Source organism: Sarcophilus harrisii, chromosome 4 (assembly GCF_902635505.1).
Source record: "Sarcophilus harrisii chromosome 4, mSarHar1.11, whole genome shotgun sequence".
Taxonomy (NCBI): Eukaryota; Metazoa; Chordata; class Mammalia; order Dasyuromorphia; family Dasyuridae; genus Sarcophilus; species Sarcophilus harrisii.
Window position 1 is genome coordinate 378,720,389 of NC_045429.1, and position 19,759 is coordinate 378,740,147.

The window sequence follows — 19,759 nt, forward strand, 5'->3', positions numbered from 1 at the left end:
TGGGCAAATGGAAAAATAAGTACAAAAACTTATTGAAGAAAAAAATCTTAAAAATTAGAATTGGGCATATGAGAGCTAATGACTTCATGAGACATCAAGACACAATAAAACAAAATCAAACATATGGAAAAAATAAAATAAAAATATGAAATATCTAACTGAAAAAACTGAGGTAGAAAATATTTTGAGAAGAGGTAGTTTAAGAATTGTTGTATCTGAAAGCCATGTTTAAAAAAAACAAACCTAGACATCATATTTCATGGAAAATCACGATACCTTAGAATGGGAGGGTAAAGAATTCATTGATCATCTCTTAATCCCAAAATGAAAACTTCCAGAAATATTTTAGCTAAATTCCAGAGCTCCCAGGTTAAAGAGAAAATATTGCAGTGGGAAACAATTCAAATACTGTGGTGCCTCAATCAGATTCACACAAAATTTAATAACTTATTCATTAAAGTTCTGAAGGGATACACTATTCCAGGATACAGAGAAACTAGGATTGCAACCAAAAATAAGATTTTTTGATAGCTCAAATATAATTGCAATATAATAAAAATTATTATTCTATCCAAAAATAGTTTACTTATTCAGTAACATACCTTTCAAGCTATCAAAAATTATTTTATAGAGCTAGAAAAAATATTAACAAAATTCACTTGGAAGAACAAAATTTTGGTCAAGAATATCAAGTGATCAATAAAAAAAAGATGTACTGATCAGTATCAGATTTCAAACTGTATTAAGAAAGTGGTAATAATCAAAATAATGCATTTTTGAAGGCAGATACCAAATTAATAGCATTCACTGGATTATAGAGGCAATGTCAGATTTTATATTCTTGTGCTCACAGATCACTGAAGATGCTGACTGCAGCCATCAAAATTAAAGACACTTGATCCTTGGAAGGCAAATCTGGACAACATACTAAAAGGCAGACATCATCTTATTAACAAAGGTGTGTATAGCCAAAGGTATAGTTTCTGTGAGAGTTGGCTATATTAATGGCTGTGAGAGTTGTACTATAATGAAATTTGAGCACCACAGAACATTATGGATATAAAATGGATGGTTTTGATTATATAAAATTAAAAAGGTTTAAACCAATCTGTTGTTCCATTGTCAATTCTAACATTTGCTTCTTTTTTTTTTAATTATAACTTTTTATTGACAGAACATATGCCTGGATAATTTTTTACAACATTATCCCTTGCACTCCTGTTCCAACTTTTCCCTTCCCTCCCTCCATCCCTTCCCCTAGATGGCAAGCAGTCTTATACATGTTAAATATATTATAGTATATCCTAGATACAATATATGTGTGTAGAACTGAACAGTTCTCTTGTTGCACAGGAAGAATTGGATTCAGAAGGTAAAAATAACCTGGGAAGAAAAACAAAAATGCAAACAATTACACTCATTTCCCAGTGTTATTTCTTTGGGTGTAGCTGCTTCTGTCCATCATTGATCAAATGGAACTGAATTAGATCTTCTCGTCAGAGAAATCCACTTCCATCAGAATACATCCTCATACAGTATCGTTGTTCAAGTATATAATGATCTCCTGGCTCTGCTCATTTCACTTAGCATCAGTTCATGTAAGTCTCTCCAAGCCTCTCTATATTCATTCTTCTGGTCATTTCTTACAGAACAATAATATTCCATAACATTCATAAACCACAATTTACCCAATCATTCTCCAATTGATGGGCATCCATTCATTTTCCAGTTTCTAGCCACTATAAACAGGGCCACCACAAACATTTTGGCACATACAGGTCCCTTTCCCTTCCTTAGTATTTCTTTGGGATATAAGCCCAGTAGTATCACTGCTGGATCAAAGGGTATGCACTGTTTGATAACCTTTTGGGCATAATTCCAGATAGCTCTCCAGAATGGTTGGATTCGTTTATAACTCCACCAACAATGCATCAGTGCCCCATTTTTCCTGCGTCCCCTCTAACATTCATCATTACCTTTCCCTGTCATTTTAGCCAATCTAATAGCTGTGTAGTGGTATCTCAGAGTTGTCTTAATTTGCATTTCTTTGATCAATAGTGATCTGGAACACTCTTTCATATGACTAGGAATAGTTTAAATTTCATCATCTGAAAATTGTCTATTCATATCCTTTGACCATTTATTAATTGGAGAATGGCTTGATTTCTTATAAATTAGAGTCAATTCTCTATATATTTTGGAAATGAGAAAATCTATCTATAGCAGCTCTTTTTTTGCGGTGGCAAAGAATTAGAAATTAAGAGGATGCCTAGTAATTGGGGAAGAGTTAAAAATTTGTGGTAAATAAGTGTGATATATTACTAATGTGCTATAAGAAATGCTAAGCAGGATATCTTCAGAAAAATCTGGGAAGACTTACATGAATTGATACAAAATTAAGTGAGCAGAACATTGTATACAGTAAGCAATATTGTAAAATGATCAGCTGAATGATCAACTAAGCAATACAATGATCCAATATGATTACAAAGGATTTATGATAAAAAAATGCCATCCAACTTCAGAGTAAGAATTGAGAAGTCTGAAACCAACCAAAACATACTTTTTTAACTTTATTTTTTTTTAATTTTCTTGTTTTCTTTTGTAACATGGGTAATAGAAAAATATGTTTTAATGATTGCACATATATAATTCATAGCAAATTGCTTGCCTTCTCAAAGAATGGCAAGGAAAGAAGAAAATTTAGAATTCAGAATTATTAAAAATGGATGTAAAATTGTTTTTACATATAATTGAGAAAAATTAAATTAAGAAAGCAATAAGCTACATTATTAGGCAGAGCATTGGCAATATTGTTAATATGAATACCCATAGAATTCTCAGATTTTCTATGGAAAGTTTGTATTTTCTAAACAAATATAAAAGTGTCACTAAGACAGCTGAGGGTGTTATTTACATTGTTACTGCAAAAAGTGAAAACAGGCAAAAGATCCTAAGCACTCAAATAATCTCTTGACATTTTCATGTGTATTTTTTACACAAGCACATGTACTAAACCTTATTCTAAAATAATAAAAACAAACAAACAAAGTCTTCTATTCTTAACTTTCTTCTCCTACTTACACGTAACAAAAAGCTGTGAGCATAAGACTCATTCTCAACATGAGCTTGACTCGTCAGGAAAAAATTTTACATGATTTCATATTCCAGGAAAGGAATTTTAGATTTGCTATCTACTACTTTGAGTATGTATGTGATTACAGAGGAGATTCTTTTTTTGGACCAAACACCACTTCCAAAGACATGTTTTTCTTACGCACATAATTTGTGCAAATAAAATACAGAAATAACTAGAAAAAAATTCAAATTGATTGAAGTACATAACCCTAAGGTTTTAGTTCTCCATCAGCTAAATAAAGTCAGCAAGGCATGCACATGGGCAGTTCCATTTTTTTTTTTCATGTTTTGAATTCACAGAGTTTTTGAGCTCAAAGATAATATAGAATACCATCTTTCTCCCCACACTTTCACTTAATTGCAACCAGCAAATAGCCAGTTTCAAAAGCTTTCCCCTTCCTCCAAGAGATATTTATAAATGAATCCAAGGTACTGATATCCTCAGTTTTCCTTGTGAGATCCTCACCATTTCACTGCTAAGAGAAATTAGCCAATGGGAGTTTAAAAAAAAAAGTCTATCTTATTTATTTCCCTGATGCTTAGTATAGTGCCTGATATATAGTAAGTACCTAATAATTTTTTTATTCATTCATTCTATATTTCCTATTCTCTAATGCTTGTGGATATTTTGAACCAAATTATGTCTTGACTATTTAGATTCCTAACCTTTTTGCTATTCTGACTTCTAACCTGGATGCTCATTAGCTTCCCTTTCTTGGTCCTCCTGATTCTGGTATCAAACTGGTGATCTGTGTTTCACGATTGTGGAAAAGTATATTATGTCAATTAGCTAATTTTATTTTTATTTTTCAGAGATAGCTCTCTCATTAACTGCAAGATAAAAAGTTCTCCAGCAGACACTCTGAATTTTAGTGAATATACCCCATTCTTTATTTGCAATAATACAAATAAGAATGTTATTTTTTTTCTTTCTTCCTTAATTATATTTAAACACAATCCTCTAAAAGCAATGGATCAGGCCCTGGCATATTTGCCTTTTTATCCAATATCTTTAAAGTGCACAATGTGGGACAACATTATAAGACTGACAGGTCTCCCAAACAATTTTATTAAAAAGTCAAGAGCAGCAAATTTCATGTTAGTTATTCAGGTTTTCTGAAAAGTGGTCAACAAGAATTTATTTTCTTTAGATGATGAAACTTCATTTGTGTCCCTAAAGTATTCATTAAGATTACTGATATCAAAGTTTGTACCAAAACCCACCATTCCTAAAAGACTTTAAAAGAGGTACAAATATCATCAACAGATATAAATAGGAAACCCAAGATATTACATATGGGACAAAGCTCATCAATAGTTACTTTGCCATAGAGAAGTCACATTGTCATTATAGAAAGGAAAAAACAATGGATTGTGGGAAAGAAGACTGAGAAAAATCATTCTCTCAGGAAAGATTAAGAGTAGAAGCATATTCTTGCCTTAGTATGTGAGATACTCCTGGGCAAAATGGAAAGAAGCTTGCCAAATAATTGAGCGCATAGTGATATCTTTCAATGGATCCACATTCCCAGATAGATGTACAGACCTGACAGTTATAAGCTAGATTCCTTTTCCCAATAACCCTTGTCAGTGGAGTACAAAGTAGTGATCAGCACAGCACCTGATGATTTCGGTATATTATTCATAATGAGCATTGTGTAGCTAAATCATCAGTAACTATGTAAGCAGTGGATCCCTGATGTTCCCAGCAGGTCTATAACTTCAGGACTATGAAATACTATGTTCAGATAAGGAGAAACAATTTTTAATTTTGATGAGCTTAAATGAAAAGTAGCAAAAGCCTCTGATGAAATCTTATGATTCTTCCAACAGACTATAAATTTCTGAAGGGCAAGGACCATGTTTTATTTAAATGGATTTATTTGTTGCTTTTGTTGTTTTAATTATTTGCTCTCTCTCTCTAAAATCATCCCCTCTTCTAAATATCCCCTTTCTCTAGAGGATGTCACCATCCTTTCAGTCACTCAGGTTTACAACCTCAAAAACATTCTCAAAGCACCTCCCCTCCCTCATACTCTTTATCTTATCCACTGAGAAGCCATGTTAATTTTTACCATTATACTATGTCTCCCATCTGTTCCCTTTTCTTCCTTTACCCAAACAGTACCATACACAAAGCATAAATTCCCATCACCTGTCACCTGGTGATTTAGGAAAATCAGTTAGAAGGATATTGTAATATTCTTGTCCCATGGAATATTATAATATCCTTCTAACTGATTTTCCTAATTCTAGCCTCTCTTAGACATCCTCCATATGTTTGCCAAAGTTTTTTTTTCCTAAAGGGGAGGTCTAACCTCCTAATTTCTTCCCCTTCTCAAATTTAGGTAGCCTCTTATTATCTCTAAGAGCAAATATAAACTCTTCTGATTGGCATTAAGCCCTTCACACCCCAGCTCCAATCCACCTTACAAGCCTTATTATACATTTTATTCCCCTTCACATATGCTACAGTCCAAACAAACTGCTCTTCTTACTATTTCCATGTCCTGTCTTTGTGCCTGAAATGTACTCCCAGCTGAGAGAAAGATGTGTGTGTGTGTGTGTGTGTGTGTGTGTGTGTGTGTGAGAGAGAGAGAGAGAGAGAGAGAGAGAGAGAGAGAGAGAGAGATGTGAGAGAGACAGAGAAAGAGATATGTGAGAGACACAGAGACAGAGACACAGAGAGAGATATACCATGGCTCTTTTCTGAAAGGACCAGGCTTAATTTAACTCAGTTCCTATAGTGCAATGATCTTATTGATTCCTTTCACCAGGAACTGAAAAGAATAGAGAAGCCTAGGATGGCCTATTTCCTGGAGTCATGTAGCGTCAGAGGGGAAAAGATCCCAGGACCTCTCCTTTTAGAATATAGTTTCTCATCAAATATTATGAATGAGAGTTACCAAAGTCAAAGAGAGCCATGGAAGAGTTGCTGTGGTCTTTTGAATGCCTCCACAGCCAAAAAGCTTCCCATTAACCATATGGGTCACTGACCAGAACCAGTATAGCTCCTCATTCTCCACAGGTCTTCTAGGCACTTTCTTTCCACATTATTACAAAAAGACAGGGAGCAGACTTCTCAGCTTTTTTGCCATTGAGATTCCCTGTCCTAGGGGTTCTGTTCTTTTGCAAAGGCCCCATTATATTGTATATACTTGCTTGTATATACTTGTATATTTACCTGAAATCTTTCCTAATGTAAACTCTTTGAGGGCAAGAATTTTCAATTTTGTCTATTTTCTCAGTGTCTACTATTATACCTGTCTTAATAGTCACTCCAAAAAATTGTTGATTGGTTATGGAAGAGTTGTAATAACCAACAGTTGAGCTAAATAAGCATACTCAAAAGTTTTTGTGAGATCTTTATGATCTTTTGCAATATTAAAGAAAAGGAAGGACTAGAAACTTGAATGATTTGCTTAAAGCTATTGTTTAAAAAAAAAAGAAGCAATAGCAGAAACAACAGAAGAAGTAATAAGCCAAAAATCATGATGAACTATATTCAGAACTGTGCTCTCATCTTGCCAAGCAGTGATGGATTACAAAGAATGGAATCAAGTGCTGATAGCTCTATACCCAGACATTTTAATTGTTCTGAATTTTTACTTAGAGACTGGGTTCCTTAGGTTATATGTATTATAAAGTTTTTTGCTTTTCCCTCCAGCAGTCCCAGACAAATGAAGGGCATGTTATGTAGGGGGGAATCACACCATAGCAATATGAGTAAGAGCAAGATGAAAGGGTAAAAAAGGAATATCCAAATCAAACATACACAGTACAGGTGTGACAGTGAAGTTTATATTCTGGTTGATCCACAATGTAATACTACATCAAACCAAGAAAATTCATCAGCTGCTTAACAAAGTATATACTTATATCTGAATGTTAGTTGCAACATAGTTGTTAGAGGCTAACAGGTTTAATAACCACATTCAGAATAAAGTATTAATACCAGTTTTTTTTTATTTTTAAGTCAATGCAGATTTATAATTTGAAGGCTACTTGCCTTCTAATCCCTTGTGGATCTGAATAATGTAATAATAAAACATCTTTAAAGAGGATTGTATAACAATCTCTAATTCTAAACTTCTGAGTAGTAAAATACAAGATCAAGATACTTTGGTCATAGTCAGATGTTTTGAACAATTTATTTAGTCAGATGTTTTGAACAATTTATTTATTCACTATGTGCCTCATTTTACTCATCTGTCCTGGAAGGGTCATAAACAGTGGGTTTTTTTGAGTGCTTCTTTGTCAGAGAGATAGCATAGTGAAGTGGACAGACAGTTCATCTCAAAATCAGGAAGATTTGGGTTTAGAGTCTACCTCTGACACATTCTTTATGACCCTGAACAAGTTATTTAAGCTATCAATGCCATAACCAACTCTCTGTGCCACAGACTATGAGTGAGAAAGTGCACTCATAGTAGTTTCCTGACTTGAAAGTTTCCTATAAGAAAGAAATCACAGGTCCAGTCTTTATTCCTCTGAAAACACTACTGTGGGAACTAATGAGTTAATGGGAAGCGATGAATTGCTTTTATGTGAAAAGCAATTATCATCACATTATTAGCCTCTCAAACATTTTTTGGTTCATCGTTAAACTGAAGAATTATGCAATGTTAAAACAGTGGTATCTCCTCCTAAATCAGGTATCTTTGTAATGAATGAATGAAGTTTATATTACCCATATTCTTAGAAAAGAAGCCTCCTTCTGTATTTCAGAAATAGAAAAGAATGGAAAACAAGAGATCCAGTAATGGTGGGAAAAGACGGAAAGGGACCAACTGGATGAGATTTAAAAACAAAAGCTTATTGCCAATTACCACTTAAACCATATTTGAATATTATCTCAAATTGTAAAAGTGACAGGTGACCACTTAGAAAAAATTTATAAATAACATTTTAGCTTCCCCTTTTATGTGAGAACAGTCATTTTATGGAAGGGTAAAATTTGTCATGAAATCTATAATATATTAACAGAGCATATGGAGATGAACAGTTCATTTCTTTTTACCCTTCCAAAATAAGTGAATTAAGATATTTATTCAATAGGCATAGCATAAAGGGAAAAAATATATAGCACATACAAAAAAGGAACCATTATCCCAGATATGCCAAACTCAATTTGCAAAACATAGACTTTCTCCCTGAAAACTCTCCATTTGAAAAATTGTCACAATTCTGTGGGATTTTCATTTTCTTTGAAAATATTTTGAGTAATTGTAAGGAATAAAACATTAACAAAGCATATTATTTCTAGGAGAGATACACACCCTTCAGTGACTATAGTCAACTATTATATCATTTCAAGTAATAATAGTTAAGAAATGCTGAGACCTTGTTACATATGCAAATGAAAAATAAAACAAATATTTATTTCCACAATCATTATTAAATTATGACACATTATGAGTCATTAACAATCAGCAGGCAAAGGAATAGGATTCTACCAGTCTAATGCTCCAAACAATCAAAAATATTATCCGTGGGGCAATTAATTTAATACATATTCAATTTCCAAACTAAACCAAACAAAATTAAATGGTAAATAAAGAAGCTAAAGATTGAGCCAACCTATAAGGTGGGGTCTATATCTGTGACAGATAAGATAGATCTATTATTCCATTTGGTGTATCCTTATTCAGGCATAAAATATAGTACTTTGGAATGTGAGAGCTGTTTGGAAGCACAGATATTGAGAGCTAGCTGAAATTTCACAGGCTGGTTTGTGAGACCTGTTATGACTAGGCAGTCTATTTGTATTTAGTTTAGATAATTTGTCAAGTCCATATTGTTTAGTCCTATTTGGGAGAGAATCAGGGTGGTTGCCCATAGGTTCAGAGTAATATCCCTTTTCTAGCAGAGAATATATATAGATATATAGTGTTACTCCTGACATTTTCCTGCAACTAGAGAGAAATAGAAATCATGTCAGTTCTGTTTTGTCTGACCTACATCTGTGCTAAGAAGCAGTTCTTCAGATAGCAAGAGGAAACAAGTCAGGAAGATTCTCACAAAAATTATTCTATCAAGAAGTCATTTCTTTCATTCCCACAATTGAACTAGTCCCTTCTTTCCATAAAACTTATAACATAATATCCTTTTCTATACAACTTGTAATATCTATCAAGGATTCTACCTGCTCCAGGGTCCTGTAAGACAGAGAAGAAAGAGAACTGCACTTGGAACTTATCTGTAACTAAAATTCTGGCTTTGGAAATTTACTACCTGTGTTATGAAGCTGCTTTATCATTTGGGTGCTTAGTTGTCTTTTCTGTAAAAATAAGACTTAATTGGAATTATCTTTTAGGTAACTTCTAGTTTTAAATTTTGTGGTTCTAGTTTTCTTCCCAACTGCTTGAAGTTTTTGCTCTCTCTTGTCAAGAAAAGGATAGGCTACATGCTTATGTCTGAATGGATACTGTCCAATAGATCTGAGGAGAAATATTCATTTAACAACTGCTTCAAATGGAACATTTGAACCATTCCTTCAATGTATATGGTGGTTATTCTTTCATTAAACAAATCTCTATAATTTGGTTTCAAATTACGGAATAGAAGTTGGACTGAGATAGAGTATAGTCCAGATTCATCACCTGGTCCATTCACTCCTCCTCTTTTATTCTCTGTAACTTCATATTTAATATAAGTGGGTTGGATTAAGTGATCATTAATGTTTCTTTCAATTCTAATATACTGTGATTCTGTGTTCAAAGCATTATGAGCATTCAGGGTCATTCCCTTTTACACTCACCTCCTAAGTTTCTGTACTAAATACTCTTTATAATGACATTAACCTGTAGATACTTTCAACTAATTTTTGATACTATTTTATCAAATGAACACAGATGATCAAGTCTATTAGTTTGTTTGTTTGTTTGTTTTTTCAAACAAAAACTGGCCACAGTTCCATCAAAAAAATCTCCATGTGAAAACAGGTCCAAAATTTTATTTCAATTCTGAGGGTTCCTAGAGTCATTTCCTTAAAAAGGGACAAGGATAGAAACATAATAACTTCAACTTGCCAAGTATAGATTCCAAATTTGTCCAGCTAACTGTCTTTGGAGCACAAATTCTTCTCATGTTCCCTCCAAGAGTTTGATAATCTTAGAATCAATGCCATATTCTGATGTAATGAGGTAGTGGTAAAAGCACATTCCTTATGTTTAAGAGGAGAAAGCCATTTGGCTCTTCTCTATGAATAGCCCCTCATTTAACAAAGAAAATTTAATTTTTTTCCAAATATGGCATTAATTTTTAAATTAAATCATGCATTCATTCATTTTATTGAGTACCCATTATACTGAAATCATTATAATAGTCATTGTGTAGATAATAAAGATGGAAGATATAATACAAGTAACTCTCTCTAGAGTTCAAAATCTAGGCAGGAAGGAGATAATTAAAAAAAATAACCCAATAGAAGACAAGATGTGAAAAGTATCATGAATAGTACAACAACAGTGCAATAAAAGTTTTTATTTCTCTCCACAAATCCAGGTAATAGAATTTGCTCTTGATTAGTATTAATAGTTCAAATTTCCTGAACACTTACAGTAGTATATTAATCCCTTAACCAATTTGACACACATATACACATACACACACACACATGAGCACACATTTACACATATCAATATTATATATGCATGAGTACATGTGTGTACATACATATTAAGGAGTATGTGGTATGGAAATTAATTAGTTTAGGAGATTCTTTTCTGAGATTAAAACCAACTCTACAGGTCTGAGATTCTTGTTATGGTTGATGTTTTCAGAGAACTCAATAACTTGTCTTCCATTCATTATGAAGTTTCATTCTAAGTGGTAATATTCATGAAGTTAAAAGCACAGATGTAAAACTGAAATCTGGGAATTCACCATGAAGACTGTCTATCAAGACACCAATGTCCCAAGTTTCTAAGTTGATTGGATTGGACACAAGGGAAAAATGATTTTTTAAATGACTACTTAATTTTTTTTTTACATTTCCTTAGGCAAGTGGTAGGGGAATTTAGGACTATTTCTTCTGAGAAACTGGAGCACTAGCTATATCATACACAATTATTTTATAATTAGGTTGACATTATGTCAAAATGGAAGTCACTATAACCCTGACATTCAAATGTCTTTTCACTGGTGGCATAAAAATTAGGATCCCTGCCAATTATTTGAATTGTTATTTTCAACAATCCTATCTTTTAAATGGATGTTATAAATTCAGGTATTAAATATTTCAATCACTATATATTTCAATATTTTTATAATATATTCCATTGTTCATGCAAACTAAAAATACTGATTTTGACAACGCAAAGGAACTATTAAAACTATTAGAAATCAACAAAATCCCTAGACAGATTGTTATTAATTTCTGTACTTTCCTCTGACCTATTAGAAGGGAAAGACTAGAGGTGGGAAGAAAAAAAAAATCAGGTTATAAATCCTTATCTAAATCCTACAAACAATATTGACTATTATAAAAACTAAAGGCAAGGAAAGAGCTCATCCATTGAGGACCTTTCTGTACTGAACTCGTTAATTATTATCCAATGTTCATCACCATATTATCATTTAGAAAGAGTTCCATCTGGTTTCTGTGGATGGAAATATCACAGACCATTGTCCTATCCTACCACAATGTAAATATTGGTAGCAATATTTTACTAAGGGAAAAACAGGTCTCAATCAATTTTATTAAAACTTGAACTATTTGAAGCTATTCCTCTGTAAAGAAAGAAAAAAAGAAATCTCAAAGAAAGGTATTACTGTATGATTTAATTTACAGTAATGAATATAGCTAAGGCTATGCCAAGAACAAGGAGAGTACTCCATACAGCCATATCCCAAATCAGTTATTATCCCTTCTCCCTCCCAGCCTCTGATAAATAGTTCACACCAAATCTTCTATCAGGTATCTAAATTCACTCATGTGAGTTAGGAAAAAATTAAAAATCACCCTTTTCAAGTGTAAGAGTTATTTTGATTCTCCAATTGTAAGATTTAATAAAGGGCCTATGTCACATTGGAAGAAATCTCTTTGCTATTTTATTAACCCCTATAAGTCACATTCTACTTTTCCAAATCCTAAAGAAGTCATTGTTATAAAGACTTCAAATATGATTAAACAAGTTTTGAAATATGAGAAAGAGTGTGGTCTAAAACTTTGCCAGTGTGATCAATTCCTTATCTAGAAGATAAAGGCTGGAAACAAACAAATAAACAAACACTGAGAACTTTGAGAAAACACCCATTCAGTCTCAGGAAGATTAATGTGACCAGTTCTGACTGTAACCGTTTCTTTGAGAAATTAATACTAATCATATCACTTTGAGATATCCCTTCATAACCAGACATAGGATGGTTCCAGGAATGAATAATTCTGATCTCATATAACATCTGAATCAAGCTAATAAGCAAAAACTTTTTTTATCCTTATCCATAACGTCACTGATTGATAACTACATTCAGTTGTTGTTTGGATTGTAAAATTGTACAAGCAGTTAAAGTCATAAGTAAATCATGAACTCACTGTCCACTTCACTCTAAGGTTGGAACATTATCACATTCTTCATTTCACAGATGGTGAAAAGGAAGCACTGTATTAAACCTGCCTCACTCAAGTGCTCACAGAAAATCAGAAACAGAGTTATGCACAGTAGAATAAAACTGTTGAATTTTAATTAATTCTCTTTTACTATCCCCTTAAGAAGATCAGATTTGACAGCGTCTCTTCTTGGGAGTTGCCTTCATTTAAAAGTATTGCTGAAGACACTGAGATCAATGGAATTGAAGTCATAAATGTTGCACAAAAGTCTTGACTTTTGCTATTAAGATCATAAAGCTCTTTTGTTGTTTTCAAAATCTACACTTGTGACAACTCATTTAATATCTAATACAAAAACTTCATTATCATCTCAAGGTTTGGTTAATGTTTATTTATTAACAGAAAAAAAAAGATGAAAAGATGTGCTATTATGAAATTGGTAGTTATGTTTCAGAAAAGCATAATAATCCTAGTAAAATATCGAATTAAGGAAACATTTTCAACTTGTTTCATAACAGCAGGAGCACAAACAGTTGGTGCAATGATATCAGAAATATATTGTTCATTTCTAGTGTGAAAAGTCAGGATTTCAGCTAATATGAAATTTTGACATCATGCTCCTCAAGAAAATTATTATGGCAAATAGTAAGATGTCAGCTACCAGACTAGAAAATGAAATGCAAGCGGGCAGCCTATCAGCTAAAGCCCAGGCCATAAGACATCTTTGCTCCTCTGGAGTCTAGCCTACCCATTCTATATAATCAGTGTCATTTAGGGAGTTGGGGTAAAATCTAGGAAGATCTTTGGAAATAATTCTATTCATATCAAGCTATAATGGAGCTCTAGAGATTGCCACTAATCCACATACCTTTGAAAGACTGCAGTTTTCAGGGAAAGCCAAGGCTGATTGTCTCTTTAAGAGGATGTAAATATTACCACAATAACGAGCAGCTTGCCTGAATGGAGACTCATGAGTCTTGGATGCATTTGGGTTTTATAAAATAATGACAGCTTACATTTCTGCTTACATCTGTTTATTACAGTTTATATTTAATTTTTAAATTTCATTATTTTTTCTGGTCATGTATGTGCATTAATTTTTTTAATACACATTTCTTTGTGAATCATGTTTAGAGAGAAAAATCAGAACAAAAGTAAAATATAGTTTCTGTTTTCAAAGAACACCACATAAATTATTCTACTCATCCTCATTAATCACCCTGAGATAGAGACTATAGTTATTATTATGTACATTTCACAGATGAGGAAACTGAGGCTAACAGATTCCAACTGATTTGCCCATAATTCTCTTGACCACATTCTTTCCACTAAACCACGCTTTCTTTCAACATGTTTACAAATAAATAATATCACATATCCTATCCTTATCAAAGAAAAGACAACATCAAAACAGGGAGAAATTGGTCAATAATGTCTGGCTTAGATTTTTTTAAATACCTTATATATTTGTCTAGAACTTTATACTCTTCAAAATACCTAAAGACATTAGGACTACACGTTATATACTGGTTTGCTACTACCAGTTTAGTTTAATTTTATAAAATAATCATTGCTTCCTTTCAATTGCAATATATTTCTTTGCTTAGAAATTGAGTTTTATGTTGTTACACATTCTTCATAACACAAATTAGACTTTTGCCTTTAGATGAAAAAATAAGCTCTGCAGTCTTCCCTAGATTGTGGATGACAACCCTTTACTCTCTACATTGGAATAGTCATAAAAGGAAAATTGGTCAAAAGGGAAGCAGCAACTACAAACATCCAATTATCTGAAATATTGCATGAGGCCTTCATGTGTTGCTTCACTTTCTTAACTACCTATTACTTCATCTTCTTCACGGGAACATTTTAACATTTTTGAGAGCCAGTCTTTGTAAGTAGCAATGAAAATGAAGTATAAATAACTTACACAAACATATTGGTATTCTGAGTAAAAATAATTATCACAACACTAAGCTCACTAACCAAAATGTGACATATGGGAGCAAAAAGCACTGGGTGGTGCTGGCTATTTCTTGTTCAAAACACGCCTTCAAGAACTGTGTTGCAATAATGAAGTGAAAGTGGAAAATTGATGTGAGTCAGTATAACAGCAATTTACCTGTCCATTTCCTCTCCTGATACAGAATGATAAACTATGGTATCAGACTTTTCTTGAAATTCTTGCTTTTATTTCTTGATTAACAAGAATTTTCTATATAGAACTTATGAATCTGTGATGGTAAAATAGTGGAAACACCATAATGTGTGTGCTCAACTTATGTCCTTCTGACTATTTCTGTCACAGTATAAATGCTTCTCTGCTGCCAGAGAATATAGAGTCCAATATAAGCCAGAAGTATGTGGTAACTATATTTACTGCTGTATTAATTACATGAGCCTATTTTAATAGCCAGTAATTATTAAACAGAATGTGCCTTTATTTTGTATTTATTTTGTAGTTTGTATTTTGTTTTGTAGTTAACATTATCTAACAATTAGAAGTTGTGAAGCAAATCATATCTAAAACACACATGCACATAGTGTATGTGTGTGTATAAAATACCACCAGACAATCAGAGAAAATCCAGAAATATTAGTGATTAAGATTGCCACATCTAAAATGGCTACTAAAAAAGTAAAATTCTTGTAGAGGCAAATTCTATGTGCTGTTAAAACTCAACAACAAAATAAAGAAATCAATCAATGAAGAAGGTAGGTCATAATGGTTATAGTCATGCCTATATCACTTATGAAAGTTTGGAAAATTGGTATTTCACTCTACTTTCTCATAATTCATCAATTTCTATCCATTAAGAAAAAATAACATATGAGATGATATAAATAACTTTTGTTTATTTTAAAATTAACACTCAATTAATTCTCAAACTATCTTCATATCTTTTAACCATGTAATATTTATATGGGAAAAGATAGCTGAGATTTTTTTTTTAATTTTAACTAATGAACTTTAAATTAAAGAGCATTTGCACCTTTAATGTCCAAAAGGAAGACAAAAGATTGAATCTATTTCAGTCCCCTAAAAGCAACTTTTTGATTAAACTTTAAAGTCAAGTTTTAAAATCCAAACTTTGTATTCTATGCATCTAAATATCCTTGATAATATCGTATAATTCAGGCATTCTTTAAAGTGCTAGCCTTAGTTGAAACATAGAAGGAAGGAAGGAAGGAAGGAAGGAAGGAAGGAAGGAAGGAAGGAAGGAAGGAAGGAAGGAAGGAAGGAAGGAAGGAAGGAAAAGAAGGAAGAGAGGGAGGGAAGAAGGAAAGAAGGAAGGGAGGGAGGAAGGAAAGAAGGAAGGGAGGGAGGAAGGGAGGGAGGAAGGAAGGGAGGGAGGAAGGGAAGGAGGGAGGAAGGGAGGAAGAGAAACTTTCAAATATGTTCTATAATATAGCTTCAAGAAAGATTATTTGTACTTAAAGGATATTTCCACCCAGCACATAACAAAATAGGCTGAAAGGATGGGTGCACCCAATATAAAGTATTTAAATTCCAAATGAATTTTACTTTGCTTGATTTGTCCAGACTGAGGCAAAACATTTCTTAATTTCAGTCTTTTACTTTGTAGATTCAGCTGTTCCCATATCCAGTCTAAACATATATACTGCATATAAAGCATAATGATGTTTGAAATAGTGGAGAAAGAAATAGTTCATTAACTTTGCCATAACATCAATATTTCTCTGCATCAAAAGTACAAATATAACTATTTCCAAAAACTTTTTCCCACTTTTTATTGGTCTAATGAGCTAAAAGACAAATTCTAGTGTAGGTAGAGTTAGACCTGATATAATTTTCAAATTCTCATTTGTACTCAGCTTTGATAATGTCTCAGTAAAGCATACTTATTCTCTCTTGCACTGCTTAGATTTTTTAAATTATTTTTTATATTCAAGGTAATTGTCTCTTTACCTTTGTTAATTTAAGTTTACATTTTAAGACATTTCCCACAATAAATACTCAAATAAAATATTTCTAAAATAACAACAGCATAAAATGCAATGGTAAACATACTGCAGGGAGGAGTTAGATAGTTTCCTTATTTTATTAAGATTTGTGATTATACGTGAAATGGAGTCATCTAAGCAACTCTTCTCAAATGTACATAGTCATCAAATACATTTTCATCATTGTAGTTCAAGGTCTAGAAGCTTGTTGCTGATATCATTCCTAAAGAATGAGTAGAACTGTCAGATATCTTTTGGCATACAAAAGTTCTTTTTGTTTTTTCATAATAGATTCAGGGTCATACAAAATCAATCTCCACAAACAAGATAAAATTAACACAAGGACAAAATTATCACTTGATTCAATCTCATATCAAGTACAAAGATTACTTGGTTTAATAAATAAAAATAACTCATGTTCACATCCATACAGATGCCAGAAATTTTATACTTTAATTGATTACCATAAAGCTGCAACCTAGTCTATATTTACTCCTAGAATAAAACACTGAATATACTGTACATTTGCTAACATTTGAAATATTAAGGGTGATTATGACAGAGATAAAATAACTGTTGTGTGACTAAAAATAATCATGTGTATTCCCCTAAAAAAGTTGGAATGTAATATTCTGCAGTTATCATGGTAACAAATAAGTTGATGAAAAACATGCAGAAAAACCTAATAATCAGCACATTTACTTCATTTTTGTGTTAATAGAATTACTATTGAACAATAATATCATCTATTACTTTTGGCAAAATATTTTTTCACATCTTTACTAGTTATTTCATTTACCTATACTCCTTACTAAGAAGACTAAACAAAAAGAAAAATTAAATAATTGTCAGAAGTCTCCCTTTACCCAAAGAAAAGAAGAAACCCTTACCTTTCTGTATACAAGCATGTTGGGTGATTCATCAGCCACCCCATTACTGCTCTGTCCATAATTATTTCCCTGTGCCATGTCACCCCAAATCAGATAGGCTCTTAAATAATGGAATTTTCAACTTGCCACTGAAAAAAGTAAGAGAGATCCCAATAAGATTTTTATAATTCACAAATGGTGAATATTTGACCCTTTCTATTTTCATTCTTTCAAAAGTCATTCATTCAAAAACTAACTTTAGAATATTTCCACTCTGTCACTTCGGTAGAAGAATACACTAAAAACTTCATAAACTACAACATTAACATAGCTACAACATACAGAATCAAGCTTCAAGTAACCTTAGGGATTATGAATGCCTACCACTTGGATCATACACGTTCAGCTGATTTCTATTTTAATTGAGACTTTTAAAAAGAGGAATCACTTGAAGAAGTACTGAATGGTCACATTATGAAAAAAAATTCCTCTAATTATGAAAAGGAGGATCTTTTTAAAATTACAACCAATTGCATTTCCACTTGATTTTATTTTCCGAAGAGATCTGTAGGACAATACACAAAAACCATCAGTCTTTCAACTGCCTCCCTCCTCCACAGTGCTTCTCAGGTGCCTGCTCTACCCTAGGCATATAAATAATAGACCCATATTCCTGTGCAATTCACTAACTAGCACGTGTATTTTCTCTTTCTACATCTGGGGTTCCTATAGGGAGAGAAATACAGCACATTTCTGCTTGTTCTGGTCACCTAGTTTCACTTTATCTTAGTGTCAGCTATTTGTTCTTTTTTTGCCCCACACTACTTTAAAAGAAGTCGGAGCACATTCTAGTTCAATTTTTGCAGGAAAACATTAGAATGTGTCTCAACCACGACACGGATTCGCAACCAAGGAGGAGAAAACATTTCCGATGGCTACCTGGGCAATTGTCAGTAGAAACCAAACTGTCAGAGCAATCAACAAAGGAGGAGACAAACAACCAACCCCCGAATCTCTTTGCTTGACTTGATCACGGAAGCAGCAAATGGCAGGCGAGTCTGTTTGCCCTGCAATGAAGCCGCCAAAGCCCGAGCCAGTGCTTTCAGAACCGTGGACAGCGCCACAGAAGGCGGCAACAGCAGCCCCGGAGAGAAAGCTAGAGACTCAGCAGTAGCCGCCTCCCAACGCACAGCAAACGTACTCGCTTCACATAGTGCCAGATTGGGGAAGGGGGTGGAGGGGGTGGGGGAAACAGGGAGGGCTCCTCTATTTCCTTTCCCTCCTCCCCTCTCACCACCTTGTATTTACCTCCTCGGCCAAGGTCACGGCACCGCGGTGTCTCCTTTCTGGTGCGCACTGGGTGCAGTTGAGTGTCAGCTAGCAACAAACGGAGGAGCAATGCAATGAACCTTCATCACACAGAAAATGCAGAACCGCGCTGCTCCTGGTGCTGCGACCTCCTCTCCTCGTGCCCCTCCCTCCCAGCCACCCTCTTCAGCTGGCTTTGCAGGAACAGCTCCAGCAGCTCTCTCAGTTCCGTCTTTCACTCGCTTGCTCCCTTTTCCTCAGGACTGGTAAAGCGAGCGCGAGCGCGTGCAGGAGCTTGAGACGCCCTGGCCTGTGCGCGCGACAGCCCGGGGCAGGGAGGAGGAGAGGAGGGAAGAGAATAGTCACGTGGACGAGCGGAGCGTCCAAAGGTGCTGGTTCGGGTTGGCGTGGCTGCTGCTGCCTCTGCCGCCCGCCGCCTGCCTGCCTTCCCTCTCTACACCACCTTTCCCTTTAAGTAGGAAATGGGCCAGAAACCCATTGAAGCGCGTTTCTGCTCTGCTCGTCTTCTCCAGTTCTTCCTCTTGCCTATCTTTGCTTTTAATACTGTAGGAAGTAATGGAGATCGGTGCTGTTGAGAGCAAACAGCAAAGAAAGGAAATGGCTTTAGGCATGAAGGGCTCAATCCAACTGGTAGTTTTTCTTTCTAACTTGATGTGGGAGTGCTCAGGTAGGAAAAGAAGTTAATCAACTGCATTACTGTTACTATTATTTTTAATATATACAATTTTTCACATGTGATACATTAATTCTTTCTTCCAGTCTCCAGATCGGGAGGCATCCGTGGAGTGAGGAGGGTGGGGGTAGGAAAGACTACGGACTGATCTAATCCAGTTTCCTTGAAGCAATCCAGGCTTCCTAAAAAGTAGAATGAAAATAAACTAATTTTGGTCAATTTAAGGGTGAG

At 34.0% G+C, this 19,759-nt stretch overlaps 1 protein-coding gene across 3 annotated transcripts in view; it reads right to left on the bottom strand.

The window, feature by feature from the left end:
- RGS7 (regulator of G protein signaling 7) overlaps positions 1-19,101 on the bottom strand; it is a 648,000-nt gene extending 628,899 nt beyond the window's left edge. For all 3 annotated transcript variants that reach the window (XM_003767790.2, XM_031966955.1, XM_031966954.1), the window contains exons 1-2: positions 18,835-19,101; positions 17,548-17,675 (exon numbers count right to left, since the gene is read on the bottom strand). In XM_003767790.2, coding sequence (XP_003767838.1) covers positions 17,548-17,625 — 78 coding nt within the window. In that variant the 5' untranslated portion in view covers positions 17,626-17,675; positions 18,835-19,101. The remainder of the gene's footprint in view (positions 1-17,547; positions 17,676-18,834) is intronic.
- Positions 19,102-19,759: the final 658 nt, after the last annotated feature.